At 51.1% G+C, this 22221-nt stretch overlaps 1 protein-coding gene across 1 annotated transcript in view; it reads right to left on the reverse strand.

The window, feature by feature from the left end:
• rapgef6 (Rap guanine nucleotide exchange factor (GEF) 6) overlaps positions 1-22221 on the reverse strand; it is a 119009-nt gene that overhangs the window by 24630 nt on the left and 72158 nt on the right. The window contains exons 8-17 of the mRNA XM_061247671.1: positions 19443-19623; positions 18914-19050; positions 13992-14150; positions 11221-11373; positions 9622-9786; positions 8271-8378; positions 7417-7620; positions 5862-5970; positions 3716-3956; positions 443-600 (exon numbers count right to left, since the gene is read on the reverse strand). Of these exons, the coding sequence (XP_061103655.1) occupies positions 443-600; positions 3716-3956; positions 5862-5970; positions 7417-7620; positions 8271-8378; positions 9622-9786; positions 11221-11373; positions 13992-14150; positions 18914-19050; positions 19443-19623 (1615 nt within the window). The remainder of the gene's footprint in view (positions 1-442; positions 601-3715; positions 3957-5861; positions 5971-7416; positions 7621-8270; positions 8379-9621; positions 9787-11220; positions 11374-13991; positions 14151-18913; positions 19051-19442; positions 19624-22221) is intronic.

Raw genomic sequence — 22221 nt, forward strand, 5'->3', positions numbered from 1 at the left:
GGAGAACCGGTTTAGCCGTTTCAGTAATTAGGCTTTCCAAAACCATAATCGTTGAGCGTTTAATCCAATCCAAGCGGCAGTAACAGAATTAACTGGTGAAATATCAGAGGATGAGGAGCCTAAAGTGTCAGGGTGTGAAGCACCAGGGTTTGGGATTAAAGCAGAAAGACCTGAGAGCTCAGAGAGACAGCTCTACCTGTGCAGCTGCCCGTCAGGGCCTGTTGCACGGCAACTGCAGTGGTATCCGCGGTAACAGGGCAGGTACCCACAGTAACGGGTCAGGTATCCACGGTAACAGGGCAGGTATGCACGGCCATGGGTCAGGTACCCGGAGTAGCGGGCAGGCACCCACGGTAACGGATCGGGACGGGTATCCGTGGTAACGGGACGGGTATCCGTGGTAACGGGACGGGTATCCGTGGTAACGGGACGGGTCTCTCACCTGCGGGGTTGGAGAAGTCGAGCACGCTGGCGGCCGGCTGCAGCAGGTCAGGGCTGCTGGAGGAGAGGGAGCCGGGGACAGGCATGATGGCCACGCTGTGCCTGCACTGCCTGGTGCCCACCAGACTGTCATCCTGAGACTGACTCACTCCCCCATCACTGCAACACACAGCGTATACACACATTATACACACATTATACACACACACACAGCGTATACACACATTATACACACACACACACACACACACACACACAGCATATACACATTATACACACACACACACACACAGCATATACACATTATATACACACACACACACACACACACACACACACACACACACACACACACACACACACAGCATATACACATTATATACACACACACACACACACACACACACACACACACACATTATACACACACACACACACACACACGCACACACACGCACAGCGTATACACACATTATAAACACACTCACACACGTCACCTCAAACTCCCACAGTTCCTCAGTCACCTCAAACTCCCACAATCCTTCAATCACAAACTCAAACTCCCATAATCCCTCAGTTCCCTTCCCCTCCCACTTCTCCCTCTCGCTTTCTCTTTAGAATAGTTGAGGGCGTCCCCAAAGACAGGTCATATATGTGCATATGCATATATGGGTGGAAACACATTCATAGATGTAAAACAGTGCATATGAAACCACACCATCACAGAAGTACAATATTCACAAGCACAGCACAAAATGGTGGAAGCGTGACGGAACACAGCCACACGCGTGAGCGTGAGCACGTGAGCACGGACACACATGGGAGGGGCTGGGCGGGCGTTCCCAGCGGGATCACCGAGAATTCCCAGCAGCTTTCCGACCCGGCCGCCAATCAAACCGCAGCCGGACCGCCCACCCAAAGGTTCAAAGTTCACAGGTCAGAACATGGGAGGCACATCAAATTAAGAGCGCTCGTTAATTTAATGGCTCATTTGACTTCCACCATGCTGCTCAAAGTCAAATGCACACAGGCACACAGGCACACAGAAACACAGGCACACAGGCACACAGAAACACGATGGACACAGGAGTGCAGGACTGACACACGGACACAGATGAATGCTGCAAGAATGAGAAATGGAAAGTCAACGTGCCGTTTGCGATGTGACCGGACCCAATTGGACGAGCCCTTGGGCCTGTTTCATGAAGCAAGGTTACTGAGTTAGCTGGATAACTGCACTGAGTAAAACCCACAAAGCAGGATTACTGAGTTAGCTGGATAACTGCACCGAGTAAAACCCACAAAGCAGGATTACTGAGTTAGCTGGATAACTGCACCGAGTGAAACCCACAAAGCAGGATTACTGAGTTAGCTGGATAACTGCACCGAGTAAAACCCACAAAGCAGGATTACTGAGTTAGCTGGATAACTGCACTGAGTAAAACCCACAAAGCAGGATTACAGAGTTAGCTGGATAACTGCACCGAGTAAAACCCACAAAGCAGGATTACTGAGTTAGCTGGATAACTGAACTGAGTAAAACCCACAAAGCAGGATTACTGAGTTAGCTGGATAACTGCACTGAGTAAAACCCACAAAGCAGGATTACTGAGTTAGCTGGATAACTGCACCGAGTAAAACCCACAAAGCAGGATTACTGAGTTAGCTGGATAACTGCACTGAGTAAAACCCACAAAGCAGGATTACAGAGTTAGCTGGATAACTGCACTGAGTAAAACCCACAAAGCAGGATTACTGAGTTAGCTGGATAACTGCACCGAGTAAAACCCACAAAGCAGGAGTAAAACCCGGAATCCTCCCTAATCTGGAACATGGACTGAAGTACAAAGAGCTAAAGGATAAAACTCCATAATCCTGATTTGTGGAATACCCCCCTGGGCCGCCCAGGTACGGGATGGCAGGGAATTGTGGGCATTCAGGCGGACAGCGACCGCCTCCCTCGTGTTGCAGCTGCAGTTTGCCGCAGACAGTCTGCAGGTGCTTCTCGTCCCGTCAGTCTAATCCCAGATAATCCACGTGCGTTTACAGAGCGGCGCACAGCTGCTGACAGCCGGCGTGAGCAAACGGAGACGGAGGAGCCGGCCTCTGAGCTAACACAGCGCTAGCGCCCGCAAACGTCCTGTGATCCCCTTCAACTGCGGCTTCAGAGAGGGTTCCGAAGAGCAGAGCTCATCTCAGAACCATCCACATCATTTCCACGGCAACACCGGCTAGACAGGGTTCAGTTACTGCCGGCAGGATCCATCAACCATGAACTTGACACTTTGCTTTATAAATAATATTAAAAAATGTTTAACCAGGACTTTCTCTACAGTGCACGAGTAAGGGTCTTAATCTACTAACTGCACACTGATAAAGGAATGAATACTCTGTGTTTGATCATCCGTTTACAGAGTAAGCACTCGGCTTCACTCAAAATGCCATCTATCAGACCCCCTGTGAACCAGGGACTCTGAAAATGAGAAATGAATACTTGTGGTTTTCCTTTCTACCTGGCAGCCTGGAGCCCAAGCGTGGCTGATAGCACTATCGCACCCAACCTCTCTGACAGGGGAAAGTAATGACCTCGACACAGATTATTCCCTTCAGGAAGATGAGTTGTTTTTTTTTATCAGTTTGTGGTATGAAGTTTCACAGTTAAAATCACAGGTGGGTGATTGCGTGAGTCTCTTACCCAAAGAGTCCCCTACGGTGAGGCATTCACAGAGAGAAATAACAGTGAAGAAGAACGTCAGAAGAGTACAACCCAGTCAGCCAGGGACAGAGTGTAGAACACAGCAGACCGGGGTCACATACTACACTGTTCTGGATTCAAACACTTCTCTATGCTTTACTGAGCTTGTCTGGTGTATTGGAACCTATGAAACACTCAAAAACTGCAAAACCTGCCTTCTGGTTCTCTTGGCTGGCTGGACTGCACCAGACAAGATCAATCAAGCACAGAAAAGTATTTGAAGACAAAACAATTACCCATTTGACCCAAGTCTGATCTCAGCACAGCACTCTACACGGCACATAGCCTGGTCATGTGATGTGCAGCAACAAACATAAACCACTGATTAATATCAGAAAATATTTGACATGGACATAAACTCATGTTGTCTACCTGATGGGCTTGGGGGGTTGTGTGGGGGTCACCTGAGGGGGGGGGGGGGCGGGCTGGTGTGGGGGTTATCTAAAGGACTTGGGGGGTTTGTGTGGGTGTGGGGGGGGTCACCTGAAGGAGGGGTTGTGTGGGGGTGGGGGGGGTCACCTGAAGGGCTTGGGGGGCAGGATGCTGAAGCGAGTGTTCAGCAGAATCTTCCGGATCTTGTTGCGTCCTCCGGACATCGTGTTGGCCTTCATCTTCTTGTGGGCCTTCTCCGTGGAGAACTCAATGTCCCCGGGGAGGTCCGGGATGGAGTAGCGGTTCCCTTTCTTCTCCTGGATCTTGGGAATGTGGGGAACGCCGTTCTTCTTCTCCTGAGAGATCCGACTCAGCAGCTCTTTGAACACTGTGAGAGGAGGGGGCGGGGCCAGAGAGAACGACACGTTTACTGGTGGAGACCGTCTGGAGCGAACACAGCAGCTTCACAACGACACACAGCAGCTTCACAACGACACACAGCAGCTTCACAACGACACAGCAGCTTCACAACGACACACAGCAGCTTCACAACGACACACAGCAGCTTCACAACGACACACGGCAGCTTCACAACGACACACGGCAGCTTCACAACGACACACGGCAGCTTCACAACGACACACAGCAGCTTCACAACGACACACGGCAGCTATACAATGACACACAGCAGCTTCACAACGACACACGGCAGCTATACAATGACACACGGCAGCTTCACAACGACACAGCAGCTTCACAACGACACACAGCAGCTTCACAACGACACACAGCAGCTTCACAACGACACACAGCAGCTTCACAACGACACACACCAGCTTCACAACGACACACACCAGCTTCACGACACACACCAGCTTCACAACGACACACAGCAGCTTCACAACGACACAACGACACACATCAGCTTCACAACGACACACGGCAGCTTCACAACGACACACAGCAGCTTCACAACACACGGCAGCTTCACAACGACACACGGCAGCTTCACAACGACACACAGCAGCTTCACAACACACAGCAGCTTCACAACGACACACGGCAGCTTCACAACGACACACAGCAGCTTCACAACGACACACAGCAGCTTCACAACGACACACAGCAGCTTCACAACGACACACAGCAGCTTCACAACGACACACAGCAGCTTCACAACGACACACAGCAGCTTCACAACGACACACACCAGCTTCACAACGACACACACCAGCTTCACGACACACACCAGCTTCACAACGACACACAGCAGCTTCACAACGACACAACGACACACATCAGCTTCACAACGACACACGGCAGCTTCACAACGACACACAGCAGCTTCACAACACACGGCAGCTTCACAACGACACACGGCAGCTTCACAACGACACACAGCAGCTTCACAACGACACACGGCAGCTTCACAACGACACACAGCAGCTTCACAACACACGGCAGCTTCACAACGACACACGGCAGCTTCACAACGACACACGGCAGCTTCACAACACACAGCAGCTTCACAACGACACACAGCAGCTTCACAACGACACACACCAGCTTCACAACGACACACAGCAGCTTCACAACGACACACAGCAGCTTCACAACGACACACACCAGCTTCACGACACACACCAGCTTCACAACGACACACAGCAGCTTCACAACGACACAACGACACACAGCAGCTTCACAACGACACACAGCAGCTTCACAACGACACACACCAGCTTCACAACAACACACAGCATCAGATAACAAAAGCAGCTTCTTCAAGTGGCACCTCTTAACAACAAACATTCGTATCAAACTTTAATAACAAACACTATATTATAAATATATTATCCATCATAAATAAGTGATTCCCAACCCTGTTCTACTGAAAAAGGTTTTCATTTTAACCCGAAGTTGGCACACCTGATTCTGCGAATGAGCAGCTCAAAGATTTCTAGCTGTTGAATGAGGTGAGCTTTGTTAGGGTTGGAGTGAAACCCTACAGGATGGTGGATCACCAGGAGCAGGGTTGAGCAGCCCTGGTGTAGCTGTCGAATGAGCTGTGCTTTGTTAGGGTTGGAGTGAAAACCTGCAGCACGGCAGATCTCCAGGAACAGGGTTGGGAACCGGCGTTATAAATCACAATAGATGACAAGGCTAGGCCTGCGCCTGTATTTCAACAAAGAAATGAATCCATTGTTGACTTCTGCACAAAGACAGGAAATTGATAGCCGAGAGTCATGGGTCAAGGCCAGCTTTCGGTTCTCGCAGGAAATGAGCCTTTTCTTACCGAATATGTTGGTCTTCACAGTGAGCGAGAGGTGTGTGTTGTTCCACAGTATGTCCCTAGCCTTGGAGAAAGTGATGTTCTCAAAGTTCTGCCCGTTCACCTCCATTATCTGAAAGACAAATTCAGCGGCTCAGAGTCACTTTTCCTTCATCGATTACAAGCCCAACACAGCCCGGCGTTTCAGGTAAACTAGTCCCAGATCAAAGAGAATAATTCAGAGACTCAAAGATGCAAAAGCAGAAGGAACAAGAGCAAATGACTCATCACTAGAATATTTAACACTCCTTTGAAGAGTAGGTTTTTTTTTTGGAATGCCCCCCCCCCCCCCCCCGCCCCCAGTTCAGTTAAGAACACTCTAATCACATGCAGTACTTGTGACCTTGCACCTTAAAGGCTTAACAAAGAATTGCCATGCAATAAAAAAAAGACAAATATTATTTGCATAATGGTAGTTCACACAGAACTGGCTCCCCTTCCCTCAGTCTCTCCTGCATATCTAATCCGCTCAAAGTCCCCACAATGCACCTGTGAGACCGATAGGGCAGTACAGGACCCGCACACTAATGACACCGCAGGACGTGTGAACACTCCTTACTCTCCACTTTTTCGTGGGGACTCGCTCAAAAGGACCAGGCGGGGACATCCGATCGCTGGATCGCTTAGCTCCCGCAGTCCCAGACCAGCTGAGCCGAGCCCAGAGATCAGCAGGGCAGGGCGCCGATCGATGCCGCCAAAATCCTCCGCTAAGGTCGATCAATCGCGCCACTTATAAAATCAACATGGCGACCAGGGTCAGGACCCTCTCCCTCGGGAGGGGTCAAAGGTCAGAACTCAACACCAGCAAAGGGACAGATCTGGAGGCTGAGAGCGCTCCAATTGAGGTGCTTTCCGGGTGGAGCGAGTATACCCTGCAATCGTGGGAGTAAACAGCACTCCGGTTTCCTCCCACAACTCCCAGACATGCAGTCTAGGCAACCGGGAGCTAGCCAGGCCCTGCTGTAGATGAGCACGCGTGCCCAGCCCACCTCCCCCCCTTCAGGTAACCCCCACCACCCCCCTTCAGGTGACCCAAACAACCCCCCCTTCAGGTGACCCCCTCCACCCCCCTTCAGGTACCCCCCTCACCCCCACACAACCCCCCCTTCAGGTGACCCACACAACCCCCCCTTCAGGTGACCCCCTCCACCCCCCTTCAGGTACCCCCCCCACCCCCACCAACCCCCCTTCAGGTACCCCCCCACCCCCACACAACCCCCCCTTCAGGTGACCCCCACACAAACCCCCCAAGTCCTTTAGATAACCCCCGCACCCCCACACCAACCCCCCCCCCTTCAGGTGACCCCCGCGCCTCCTCACCTGGTCGCCCCCCTTCAGGTGACCCCCGCGCCTCCTCACCTGGTCGCCCCCCCCTCCAGGTGACCCCCGCGCCTCCTCACCTGGTCGCCCCCCCTCCAGGTGACCCCCGCGACTCCTCACCTGGTCGCCCCCCCTTCAGGTGACCCCCGCGCCTCCTCACCTGGTCGCCCCCCCTCAGGTGACCCCCGCGCCTCCTCACCTGGTCGCCGCGCTTCAGGCCGGCCTCGGCCGCCTTGCTGCCCTCCTCCACGGACTCCACGAAGACGCCGAAGCCGCGCTCGCTGCCGCCCTGCAGGCTGAAGAAGAGCGGGGACTCGCGCGACGGCTTCAGCAGCGTCACCTGCCGCCACTTGGCCTTGGCCGCGCAGGCGATGTTCAGCAGCCGCAGGTGGCCCTTCATTTTCTGGGAAACGGGGGCAGACGGGACGACCGGCGTGTTAGAGACAGGCCTGCAGGCTTCCACCAGCGCAGAGGAGCGAGAGCAGGAGCGCTCGCAGCATAGCCTAGCATAGCATAGCCTAGCCAGGCCTAGCATCACATCACATAACATAGCCTAGCCGGGCCTAGCATCACATCACATAGCATAGCCTAGCCTAGCATACCATAGCATCACATGACATAATATAGCATAGCCTAGCCTAGCATACCATAGCATGGCCTGACATAATATAGCATAGCCTAGCCTAGCATACCATAGCATGGCCTGACATAATATAGCCTAGCATAGCCTAGCATAGCATGGCCTGACATAATATAGCCTAGCATAGCCTAGCATGGCATGGCATAGCATAACATAACAGAACATAGCCTAACATAGGATAACATAGGACAGCATAGCATAACATAGTATAGCCTAGTCTAGCCTAGCATAGCATAAGATAGCATAGCACAGCACAGCGTGACATAGCATAGTATAATGACCACTGAAGTGTGCTTAGTTCACCTGTAAGCTAGACAGAAAGCTAGACAGAATTAAAATCAGGGATGTATCCTTCCGCCAAAGTGTCCCCGTCCAGCTTGGAGCACTGCTGTGGAATGAGCAACAGGGCTTACCGTAGCTTCCAGAAGCTTCTCGAAGTCCTCCAGGAAGCGCGTCATGGCGGGGTCGCCTTCGAAGTCGTTGAAGTGGTTGTTCACCCACAGCAGCACGACGCGTGTGACCTGCATCAGGCGACACGGCCAGATTCAGCCCCAAGTCGCGGACGTTTGAAACCGCAAGAAGCCATTTTGTAAAGGACCCTAGAAATTCTGCAGCCGATGTATCGCCTATAGAAACACCTGGGTCTCCCAGCGACTACAAATGTGTGGTCGTACATGGCTGCTATAACGGTCTGGTATTATGCTAATAGGCTAAAGCGGTTATCGCAGGACACTTTCATTGGGGCAGTTTTTCGCGGTGACAGGCTGTTCGGCACCCGCTGGTGTTGTTCTTGTCCCATTTAGCACATCAGCGAGTCTCTTTGGATGAGGGCAATTCTCAAATTCATGAATAATTAAAATAACTAAAAGCGCATCTTAAAAGAGCCTCTCTGTAGACCAGTTCTCACAGGCTCTTAGCCTCACTGCATACCGCTGCATCAAAGACAGGATCTACAGGAGTACACAGCCTGTCTCCAGAAAAAGGTGGGTTTGTGAAATGCCTCATCTGCAGGGATCTTAAAACCACCTCTACACCGAGACTCTCTGTCCTCCGGTCCGGTCTGGTCTTTGCCCAGAACAAAGAGGGGCACACAGGGAGAGGGGCTCACAGGGAGAGCGGCCCTGAAACCCGGAGAGAGGAGCGGGGCTCTGCGACAGAGGGCACAGAGATCTCCCGGAGGAAACTGCTGACAGCAGGTGAATTATTTGGCATTTAATGGCTCAGGTCCCACTGGGGCAATACTGCCACACCCTGTGCACACACATTATACTACACACTCACACACTCACACACACATTATACCACACATACACACACATTATACCGCACATACACACACACACACTCACACATTATACTACGCACACACATACTACTCACTCACTCACTCACTCACTCACTCACTCACTCACTCACTCACTCACTCACTCACTCACTCACTCACACACTCACTCACTCACTCACTCACTCACTCACTCACTCACTCACTCACTCACTCACTCAGTCACACACTCACTCACTCACTCACTCACTCACTCACTCACTCACTCACACTCTCACTCACTCACTCACTCACTCACTCACACACTCACACACTCACTCACACACTCACTCACTCACTCACTCACTCACTCAGTCACACACTCAGTCACACACTCACTCACTCACTCACTCACTCACTCACACTCTCACTCACACACTCACTCACTCACTCACTCAGTCACACACTCAGTCACACACACACACACACAGCTCTGCTCTGACCTTGTCCCTGAGACTGTCCACCTGGAACCAGTCGAGCAGTTTGCGGCCCACCTCCATGGGGTTGTTGAGGAAGGTGCGGTAGGTCATCAGGAAGTCCTCGATGTACGTGGGGTCCACCACCGAGTGCTCCTCCACCAGGTGCATGATCAGCCGCTCCGGGGTGCCCTGGGGTCAGGGGTCAGGGGTCAGAGGTCAGATGCTCTGGAGTTCCCCGAGTTTTAGGGGCCAAAGGTCAGATGCTCTGGAGTTCCTCATTTTGCAGGTGAGAGGTCACACGCTCTGGGTTTACCAGAGTTTTAGGGGCGAGAGGTGCGACCCGCTGGAGTTCCCCCGAGTCTTACAGGTCAGAGCCTGCCCCTCCGGTCTCAAGCCATCACCACATCACCTGAAACAGCTCTTATAACAGAGGATTTGCAGACTAACAGAGCAAATGAAAGGAGAACGAAAACACCAGGCGTCTGATGTTTCAAGCGTACGTGCGTTACATCTCCTAACAGACATGATGAAATAATGACTTTCCCCGTCTCATTAGCAGGGCGCTTCTGGAGGTGATCACATGATCAGGGCCCAGGTCAGGGAACCGGGTGAGCGTTAGAGGATCAGAAACTGCCTCCGTCATCCGCCGACACGTTCCGAGAAGCGCAACGCAGAACTGAAGACCGGCTTCATTCATAACGACACCACCAATAAATATACACGTTCCCGGTTCCTGTGGAGAACGTCGCTAGCGGAAACCAAACAAATATTCACCCAATGGAGACAGCATGAGCACAGAATCATTAAAAAGCGATGGCATTAAACTACAGAATACACACAACATGCTATAGCTAGAGCTATAAGCAATATACACTCAATGAGCACTTTATTAGGAATTCTTTAGACTTCTACTGCTGTAGTTTATCCGCTTAGAGTTATGCATTGTGTGTTCAGAGATGCTCTTCTGGATAATGCTGTTGTAATGTGTGGATATTTGCGTGACCTTCCTGTCAGCTTTGACCAGTCTGGCCCTTCTCCCCTGACGTCTCATTAACAAGGCGTTTCTGTCTGCAGACCTGCTCACTGGATTTCTCTTTGCAAACTCTAGTGCGCACCGCACTCAACAGCTAGAGCAGGGCTGCCCAACCCTGTTCCTGGAGATCTACCATCCTCAAGGTCTTCACTCCAACCCTAACAAAGCACACCTCATTCAACAGCTAGAGCAGGGCTGCCCAACCCTGTTCCTGGAGATCTACCATCCTCAAGGTCTTCACTCCAACCCTAACAAAGCACACCTCATTCAACAGCTAGAGCAGGGCTGCCCAACCCTGTTCCTGGAGATCTACCATCCTCAAGGTCTTCACTCCAACCCTAACAAAGCACACCTCATTCAACAGCTAGAGCAGGGCTGCCCAACCCTGTTCCTGGAGATCTACCATCCTCAAGGTCTTCACTCCAACCCTAACAAAGCACACCTCATTCAACAGGGCCCAGTCACGTACCTTAGCCCCACACACCCCTGTGGCCCCACACACCCCTGTGGCCCCACACACCCCTGTGGCCCCTCAGACCCCTGTGGCCCCACACACCCCTGTGGCCCCTCAGACCCCTGTGGCCCCTCACCTTGATGACGATGTGGCCCTTCCTGGTCCCGCTGCGATCGAGTTCACGGTGCTCCTTCACCATGACGATCTCCCCCTCCTCCTCCACCTTGTGCGTGTTCTTCTCCACGTGGTTGAGGATCCTCCAGTAGTCCTCCTGGGCGATGCAGACGAACTGGTCGAGGATGACATGGGGGCGGCGGATGAACAGGTGGTACAGGAGCACGTTGCTGGGCACCACGGTCGGCCTCTCGAACAGCAGGACCGCCGAGTCTCCTGCCCGGGACATGGGGGCCCGCGGCCCTCTGCATCCACCCGTCCCACCAAACGCCCTCCTTTACGCTCTCTATCACCCTCTCTATCACCCTCTCTATCACGCTCTCTATCACCCTCTCTATCACGCTCTCTATCACGCTCTCTATCACGCTCTCTATCACCCTCTCTATCACTCTCTCTATCACCCTCTCTATCACCCTCTCTATCACCCTCTCTATCACCCTCTCTATCACCCTCTCTATCACTCTCTCTATCACTCTCTCTATCACTCTCTCTATCACTCTCTCTATCACTCTCTCTATCACCCTCTCTATCACCCTCTCTATCACTCTCTCTATCACTCTCTCTATCACTCTCTCTATCACTCGAACACTGTGCCTCTATCACCCTCTCTATCACCCTCTCTATCACTCGAACACTGTGCCTGTATCACCCAATCTATCACTGTGCCTCCATCACTTTCTCCTCTGTGTCCAGCCAAACACCCACCTTTACTCTCTCTCTCTCTCTCTCACTCCAAGTCTCTATCGCTTTCCTCTGTGACCCCCTCTGTCCCCCCTCTCTCTCTCTCTGCATATCGTCACTCTCCCTCCTCTCTGTCCCTCTGTCTGTGTCCTCCTCTCCCGCTCTCTGCTTAAGTCTTCACGGAGCTTCAGCTCTCTCTCTCTCTCTCTCTCTCGCTGGCTGGCTCAGTGCTCTGAACAGGAAGCTGGGCTGTGAGCAGGACAGGAGCTCCGACTCTTTAAGGAACTGGGCAGGTCTGGCAGAGAGAGCTGACGCTGCCTGAGCAGGCCGGGGAGAAGCTCTCACTGTATCCGCCCGACGAAATAAGGCCCAGTTCCTGTTCTCTCCCCCCAAACCACAGCCCCACAGCCTGTCTGTCTGCCGCACCTCCACAAACAACACAACACCTCTTTTCAACTCCACTTCAGCTAATAACTATTCACTTTTTCAATATATTAATTAATATGAAAAACAAATGCTAAAATTTGGTACAGTATAGTGAATATAGAAACATGACAGTAAATGTACTAAAATAAAATTATATAGTTTTCCCATATATTTGAACATAATTGTTCAAATATATGGACTATAATCTGAGTTATTTATCATTTGCAGCCTTTCATTTCTACATTTTTTATGAAGAGTGCAAATATTCCGTAAATTGGGTACAGTAGAGTGAAATAAACCGCTACCTGTGAAAATTTTATTACAGGCATGAGCTGCCTTACTTGATTCACACAAAGACGACACAAAAAGTAATATAGAGCATTTTATATAAAGCTTGCACAATTAATGAGCTGCAACAGGGATGTGGGATCAGCTAACATGGTCAACGGCACTATTAATATTGCATTTTAAATGACGCTTGCACAATTCACGCACTGCAACAGTGATTTTTGATTAACCAACTACATTTAAAAAATGTAAAAGCAGGGGCGTATGATTAGCTAACAATGTTTATAATCACACATTAAAGACCGGTGGACATGTTTGTATGGGCAAGATTCGGACCTATAACCTGGGACATACAGTACAGGTAGGATTGGGGTTTGCACAGGTGGGATAAGGGATTGTACAGGGGGATTAGATTTTGCACGAGTGGGATTAGGGACAGTACAAGAACAGGTGGGATTAGGGTTAATACAGGTGAGATTAGGATTTGTACAGGTACAAGTGGGATTAGGGTTAATACAGGTAAAATTAGGGATTGTACAGGTGAGATTAGGGCACATGTACAGGTGAGATTAGGGTTTGTACAGGTGGGAATAGGGCTTGTGTACAGGTGGGACTAGGGCTTGTGTACAGGTGGGATTAGGGTTTGTAAAGGTACAGGTGAGATTAGGGACTGTAAAGGTACAGGTGAGATTAGGGACTGTACAGGTACAGGTGAGATTAGGGATTGTACAGGTGAGATTAGGGACTGTACAGGTACAGGTGAGATTAGGGATTTTACAGGTACAGGCAGGATTAGGGATTGTACAGGTGAGGTTAGGTCTTGTACAGGTGAGGTTAGGGCTCGTACAGGTGGGATTAGGGCTCGTACAGGTGGGATTAGGGCTCGTACAGGTGGGATTAGGGCTTGTACAGGTGGGATTAGGGCTCGTACAGGTGGGATTAGGGATTGTACAGGTGGGATTAGGTCTTGTGGGATTGTACAGGTGAGGTTAGGGCTCGTACAGGTGAGGTTAGGGCTCGTACAGGTGGGATTAGGGCTCGTACAGGTGGGATTAGGGCTCGTACAGGTGGGATTAGGGCTCGTACAGGTGGGATTAGGGATTGTACAGGTGGGATTAGGGATTGTACAGGTGGGATTAGGGCTTGTACAGGTGGGATTAGGGCTTGTACAGGTGGGATTAGGGATTGTACAGGTGGGATTAGGGTTTGTACAGGTGGGATTAGGGCTTGTACAGGTGGGATTAGGGATTGTACAGGTGGGATTAGGGTTTGTACAGGTGAGATTAGGGCTTGTACAGGTGGGATTAGGGTTTGTACAGGTGGGATTAGGGCTGTTACCTGGCAGTCTTCGCCCTTGGTGCGCACCATGCCGCTCATGTACTGCTTGTCCAGGGAGGGGGAGATGCCGAAGCTGTTCCCCATGCACAGGAGCTCCATCTTGCCGTCAGCATGGCTCACCTCCACCGAGCCGTTCAGGATCACGTACCACAGGTCCAGCTGTGGGCGCACAATTATGACATCATCAACTCAGGCCAGGCAAACCCTACAGACTCGCCTAAACGGAGCCCTTCAGGATCGCATAGCACAGGTCCAGCTGTGGGCGCACAATTATGACATCATCAACACGCACCAGGCGAACCCTACAGACTCACCTAAACAGAGCCCTTGAGGATCACATACTGAAAATCACACCACCCATTGGCCTTTATTTCATGTCATGTGGCACTAAAAAAAACACAAGGAAGAGCACATTCTCCCAGGCCAAAATGAGGATAGGCTGGCCAGCTGACATACTGAGTGAAAAGGTCAATCAAAAGGTCAACCAGCCTGACCAATGTATTCAGACCATCGTTACCAACGGTCAGAATCCGCATCTTATTTAGGCAGCAACATTCAATTCAATTCAATTTTATGTGTGTATAGGGCTTTTCACATAAGACTGTAGGGAAACGAATCCCTCAGGGGAGAAAGAAAAACGATAGAAAAACTCCCCGACAGGAATAAATCTTGAGATGCTCATTGGGTGCATCAATGATCACATAAACTTTGTGTGTAGGCAAAAAAAAAAGAAGAGAAATCAATTCATCATTTAATTATGAATGGGCGTTTAGAATACAGCCCTTATGAGGAGACGCTTGGCTTTGCTAAGCTGCCTTCATGGAGAAGATCTGTACAAATGAAAATGAATGTAAAGTAAGACATTCAGCTGATGATTGATGAGCTGTTAAGAGTATTTGACACTAATTTCTAAGATTTTATTCCCATTTTTAACTAATAGATACAAGGTGCCCCATTAGCGCCTGAGAAATCGCTGAACGGGGGGATTTGTTCCCTTGTTTTTTTAGTCTTGTACTGTAATCGTAAAGTTTTGTTTTACGGTCTACAATAAAGCACTTTGGGCTGTGATCCATGTATCTATTTAATAAGGCAGCCTATATTCTAGCGGCTAAGGTACATCACTGTGCCTTAGCCACGTGGTCGGTGGTTCAATCCCACAATGACGTTCGCACAGCTGTTGGGCCCTTGAGCAAGGCCCTTAAACCCCACAATGCTCCAGTGGGGATTGTCGCCTGCCTAGTCTAAAGAACTGCAAGTCACTTTGGATAAAAGTGCCAGCTAACTAACAAACTATTATTATTATTATTATTTTTATCCCAAAGATGAGGCCACAGAATCAGGTTTCCAGAGCATCTGGATATCAGCCAGCACTGAACAGGGAACTGAGGGAAGGGATGTTTTAAGAACACCTGCGTCGATGATAAAAAATGTATCCAGTGTGTACATTTCAGGGGCTGTCCAATCTCCCAGGGCCTCTCCTGATGTTTACCCAACGCTGGGCTGAATCCCCGATCGGAGAGCAGGGAACGGACCGGGTCACATGACCCTTTCACGAGCGCGCCCTGCAGTCTCCCAGGAAGACAAACACGCTTGACGGAAATGAGACAGCATCACACAGAATAGAAGTGTTTCACTTCCCCCCGTACAAAAATACCCTTTCCTTAGCAACCCCCGTCAAAATAAGTGGAACTGGGGTGGGGTGTTTTCGAAGAAGAGGAGGAGAGGGGGTTGGCATTCAAAATATCAATATGAGAATTGAATTGAAAAGGCTTATTCATGACCAAAATATTTAACTGGTTAAAGAATCAATTTGAAGTTTGCACTGACAAGAATCCTAGGGTAACAAGAAATCAAAAGATTTTAAAAAATAGACAAGGTTGTTTAACTCATTACATTATTGGCATTTGGCAGATGCTCTTATCCAGAGCAACGTAGAGTTGATTAGACTAAGCAGGAGACAATCCTCCCCTGGAGCAATGCAGGGTTAAGGGCCTTGCTCAAGGGTTAGGGTTAGGGTTAGGGTTAGGGTTACAACGGCGGTGCGGATTGTGGCTACACCGGGATTAGAACCCTCAACCTTGCGTGTCCCAGTCATTTACCTTAACCACTACGCTACAGGCCGGTAATGGTCGATGGTAATGGTCTCAGAATTAGCCCACACAAAACTCATTAAAGAGGCAAAACATCCCAGACTATCGCAGTATGGCAACTGTATACGAGAAGAATTATTGCACTGTTCATACGGTGAAGATCTGATTAAGCCTAGCTCGATGGGATCTGAAGATCCATCATGTGTCACTCAGGGTCCTGTAGACCCAGCGCACACCAAAAGGGCAAGTATGAGGGCGGTTAATAAACCGCACTCGCGTTAAACAACGGGCACGTGGCCAGCCAGTCAATTTAGATCAGAAATTAACATTAACATTTAAACGAGGGCTTGGCAGGAGGCTAGCGCACGTCGCTCGAAATCACACCAGATACCGCGTACAATTAGTCATGTGTGCTGGAGATGGGGGAAAAAATGTGATTGGTTAAATACGTTCTTCTGCAGGGAACCTCACACACATTAAGGCGGGCAAATAAGCCGCCACCAAAACCAGTGAATAAAAATAAGACGGTCGTTAACGTTTCAATGACTGATTCTGTGAAAGCCTGAGTCATTGTGACAGATGATTTGTGAGAAAGGGGACATTCACTGGTGAACTGTTAAAACTGTTGTGGAAATCACTCTTTTATTCAGGGGGGGGGTAAGAAACGCCCCCACAACGTCGCACACGATAACACAAACAATCGGGCGACGCAGAGCGAATACCCATCATTCCTTGGGACAATGAGCTGACTGACAGAGTGTGAAAAAGGCCAAGCGGACGGAAGGGCGGTAATGCGATGCGCAGGGAGGGCGAGGGAGTGTCATTAAACACCGCAACCCTTTCTCAACTCCCCCCACCCCGGACCCACGGAGACGAGCGGGAGAGGGCAGCGTCTGTCTCTCTGACCTTCGCACCACAACAACATGGCCGTCTGCGAGGGGCAGCCAGACCTTCAGTCTCCTTCACCAGACCCAACAACCGGGCCCACGCCTATTCCAGCAGCCGAGGAACAGAGTCACACTCTCACACACACACTCTCACACTCTCACACTCTCTCACTCTCTCACTCTCTCACTCACACTCACACTCACACTCACACTCACACTCTCACACTCTCACACTCTCACACTCTCACACTCTCACACTCTCACACTCTCACACTCTCACACTCTCACACTCACACACTCACACACACACACACACACACACACACACACACACACTCTCTCTCACACACACACTCACACTCACACACACTCACACACACACACACTCACACACTCACACACTCACACACACTCACACACACTCACACTGGAGAGCTGCTTCAGTCACAGTGACAGAAATCCTTCCTGCCCGTGTTAAAGACATTCGTCAGGGGGAAACGCATTAAATTATTTTGCCGTCACGGCTGCCTTTGAAGACTTGCTTGGAAAAGATTTCCTTTTTCTGCAGCGTGTAAGCTAATTAATCAGCCTGATAACCTCTCAAACCCTGTGAATAATTAATTAACCTTACTTTCTGCGTTAACTTCCTGTCCTCGGGGTGAGGAAGGCCAACCGCCTCGAGTTTAAATACAGGCTCCTGTGGGGCCGCAAACGCAGGGCCCAGGTCCACAGAAACTCTAACAGGGCACATCTACAGGGCCACCTGAGCTGAGCATTAACTACAGTACAACACAGACCCTTAGCTGTGCATTAAGTACAGTACAGCACAGACCCTTAGCTGAGCATTAACTACAGTACAACACAGACCCTTAGCTGTGCATTAAGTACAGTACAGCACAGACCCTTAGCTGAGCATTAAGTACAGTACAGCACAGACCCTTAGCTGAGCATTAAGTACAGTACAGCATAGACCCTTAGCTGTGTATTAAGTACAGTACAGCACAGACCCTTAGCTGTGCATTAAGTACAGTACAGCACAGTTTTAGCTGTGCATTAAATACAGTACAGCACAGACCCTTAGCTGTGCATTAAGTACAGTATAGCACAGACCCTAAGCTGTGCATTAAGTACAGTATAGCACAGTTTTAGCTGTGCATTAAGTACAGTATAGCACAGTTTTAGCTGTGCATTAAATACAGTACATCACAGACCCTAAGCTGTGCATTAAGTACAGTATAGCACAGGTGACTGGAAGTGCTTGCCCAGCGTATTGACCCTGGAGACAGCCCGTGTGTGTCCGATAACACCAGACGCTACAGCAGATGGGCACAGAGCCCAAGCAAGTCTACGTCGATATTACATCTCAGCCCCAGCGAGCTGGAACATCTTGTTCACATACGATCGACAGCTTGTGCTCGAATATCGAATATCGCCGGTCCTGGGTGTGCTCTGCATCACATTTTCATGGTTGTTTCTCCAAAACAGGAAATACAGCGGGCACGACGAGCTTGCTCACCTTCCCTGCTGAAATTCCAGTTTAGACCAGCATAGCCCAGTCAAGCTGGTTTACACTGTTAAGCTGACCGGCCTATATAGTCTAGTCCACCGGTAGGCCACCAACTCCACCATCTTGACCAGCTAAGACCAGCTAAGACCAGCTAAAACCAGCTGGAAGTGTTGAAAACACGGTTTACTCCATCTTAGAATCCCCGGCTGATCTTAGCTGAACTTTCAGCAGCGTTTTCATGAAATGACATGAAGATGGAGAATTTAAACCCTACAGAAGGGCAGTGGAAAGGCTTTAGCACATTAGCTCGTTAGCACGTTAGCCCCGTTAGCCGTACCGCCTGTCCGTTCTGTAGAATTTAAACCCCCCCCCCCCCCACATAAAAGAAATGCGCAGAACAGGACTTAGCTCGTTAGCCCGTTAGCACGTTAGCCGTACCTCCTGTCCGTTGTGCAGCACCACGGTGTCGCCCTGCTCCACCACCTCGAAGATCATGACGGTGCACAGCTCCCGCCGCACGGACATGGTCATGTTGGCGAACGCGGGGAGCTGGTGCATGAACTCCAGCAGTTGCTCTGGGGGGGGGGGGAGAGAAAGGTGTGTTTAAGAAAGGTACAACCTGCCACAGATACCGCCTCTGCACTTAGGATTGGTCATTGGTGCGCACATTTGGAACAGGGCTCTTGCAGTTATAGTGAGCTGGCCAGCCAATAACCGGGCAGATCCGTCTCTCAGAGGAGACTGAGCCAGGTGCAGGTGCGCCGCTAGCACAGGTCAAAGGTCAAATACGATTCAAATCCATTACTTGCAAGTAATCCACATAAATTGTCAACAATTTGATTTACAAGAGAGAACGAGAACATAATGTTCAACACGCGAGTGGCGTTAAAGTGCGGACAGGATGGGAAACGCGGGGCGGGTGAACGGGATGAAGAGGCGAGGAGGAGGAAGAGGAGGGTGACCTCACCGATGTCGTCGTCGTTTCGATCGGCCGGCTCCTTCTCCAGACACTCGCGCACCACGTCCCGCCCCAGCAGGGGGTCGGACGCCCGCTCCATGTCCTCATCCTCCTCCTCCTCTTCCTCAGAGTCCACCGGAGCCTCGGGCAGCCCGGAGAGGTCCACGTCCCCCATCTCGCTCTCCGTGGCCTGGGGGGGAGGGGAGGGGGGCACAGGTCAGACCACAAAGAGCCCACCCCCCCCCTAAACAATCCAGTGCAGTTATTCAGCTGATGCTTTTAACCCAAGCAGGGGCCAATCCCCCCCGGATCAACGTGGGGTGAAGGGCCCAACAGCTGCACTGAACTTACTGTGGCGACACTGGGGCTTGAACCACCAACCGTCCGGGTTCCCATAGGCTGCCCCCCCCCCCCCCCGCAACCTTTATCCAAAATCCAAATCCAAATCCAAATCCAAAGACATGCAGGGTAGGCTACTTGGGGGGGGGGGGGGGAATTAACAGGGCGTTGCTGCAAAAGAACATGTGCACTCAGTCACCCTGCCCTGTATAAATATAGGTTAAATAAATAATAATGAAAAAGCAGGGTGGTTTTACAGCACAGCGCTTCACAAACTCACTGACACACTTTCACCGCAGCGGACGCAGGGCTACAGAGGAAGTGGACATCTGGGGTTTGAACCAACAACCCCAAGGTGAGGAGGTGAGGGCCTGAACCACATGTCCAACACTGCGGACCATCTGTGTGGAGCTACAGGACACGCCTGGGGTCTGGAGCACAGACTGCATCTGATCCACAGACACGGAGGCAGTCTGGCTATATTCCACACAGGAAGTCACAGGAAATACGTGAGTACAACTTAAGCCTCAATGGGATGGGAGTCAGTCTTCAGCGATAAGCTCGTGTTCAGCCTTTGTGGGACGGTGTTTTCAGCGGCTTCAGGCGTGTGTGTACATGGTGCTTCAGAAGTGCTCGCTGACAGGACAATAACAGGAAGTGTGTGTGTGTGTGTGTGTGTCTGTGTGTGTGTCTGTGTCTCTGTGTGTGTGTGTCTGTGTGTGTGTGTGTCTGTGTGTGTGTGTGTGTCTGTGTGTGTGTGTGTGTCTGTGTGTGTGTGTGTGTCTGTGTGTCTGTGTGTGTGTGTGTGTGTGTCTGTGTGTGTGTGTGTGTGTGTGTGTGTGTGTGTGCATCTCTGAGTGCGTGTGAGTGTGTGCATGTGATCTCGGCTTCGTCACCCAGGTGGCTGATGGGATTAAAGCTCTGGCCTTATGGGTAACAGGCCCAAACTGACAGAGAGAACCCCCCTGTCCCCCTCTGTGCTCCCACCCTCCTCTCCCCCTCACTCCACAGGTCTCAGGACCGTAGTCTGTGAGAGGCGCTGTGACAGACTCCAGATTACTGCGACAGCGGTCGCGTTTACACCGAGCACAGACGTGGTGGTCTGAGGGGCGTTTGAGACGCGGCCTGAGGGGCGTTTGAGACGTGGTCTGAGGGGCGTTTGAGACGCGGTCTGAGGGGCGTTTGAGACGCGGTCTGAGGGGCGTTTGAGAGGCGGTCTGAGGAGCGTTTGAGACGCGGTCTGAGGGGCGTTTGAGACGCGGTCTGAGGGGCGTTTGAGACGCGGTCTGAGGGGCGTTTGAGACGCGGTCTGAGGGGCGTTTGAGACGCGGTCTGAGGGGCGTTTGAGACGCGGTCTGAGGGGCGTTTGAGACGCGGTCTGAGGGGCGTTTGAGACGCGGTCTGAGGGGCGTTTGAGACGCGGCCTGAGGGGCGTTTGAGACGCGGCCTGAGGGGCGTTTGAGACGCGGTCTGAGGGGCGTTTGAGACGCGGCCTGAGGGGCGTTTGAGACGCGGTCTGAGGGGCGTTTGAGACGCGGTCTGAGGGGCGTTTGAGACGCGGTCTGAGGGGCGTTTGAGACGCGGTCTGAGGGGCGTTTGAGACGCGGTCTGAGGGGCGTTTGAGACGCGGTCTGAGGAGCGTTTGAGACGCGGTCTGAGGGGCGTTTGAGACGCGGTCTGAGGGGCGTTTGAGACGCGGTCTGAGGGGCGTTTGAGACGCGGTCTGAGGGGCGTTTGAGACGTGGCCTGAGGGGCGTTTGAGACGCGGTCTGAGGGGCGTTTGAGACGTGGCCTGAGGGGCGTTTGAGACGCGGTCTGAGGGGCGTTTGAGACGTGGCCTGAGGGGCGTTTGAGACGCGGTCTGAGGAGCGTTTGAGACGTGGTCTGAGGAGCGTTTGAGACGTGGTCTGAGGGGCGTTTGAGACGCGGTCTGAGGGGCGTTTGAGACGCGGTATGAGGGGCATTTGAGACGCACTGCTCTGTCAGCGTGTTCAGCTCAGTTAAGAATAACGTCCATCACGCATCATCCACAACACTGCACACGCTTCACAATTTACTGCCTCCTAACGATAAATCATCTTCAAAGGTTAACACAAAAGTGCACCACCACAAACACACTCTACAACTCAAGCAGAGGGGTGATACAGCAATTACAAAATCAGTGTTTTGTAATCTCCACAGCGGGGTGGAGATTGGAAAAGTGTTACGAGTTCAAACCTTTTCTTGGTTTCCATATCTGTTCAGTGATGACATTTCATTGGATAAAATCGGGGCTTGAGAAAGCGTGTCGGGGAGATGGAACTGTTTGCTCATATTTCGGAGACGGATGTACACGCTTCTGAAAAGGTCAGAGAGAGGAAGGTAATTCCCCCAGAGCGCAAGTTTAAATGTCCTCCAAAGCGCTGTCATTTCTGCAACACACACATCCTCTAGAGAACCACATCTCCAC

Source organism: Conger conger, chromosome 7 (genome assembly GCF_963514075.1).
Source record: "Conger conger chromosome 7, fConCon1.1, whole genome shotgun sequence".
Lineage (NCBI taxonomy): Eukaryota > Metazoa > Chordata > Actinopteri > Anguilliformes > Congridae > Conger > Conger conger.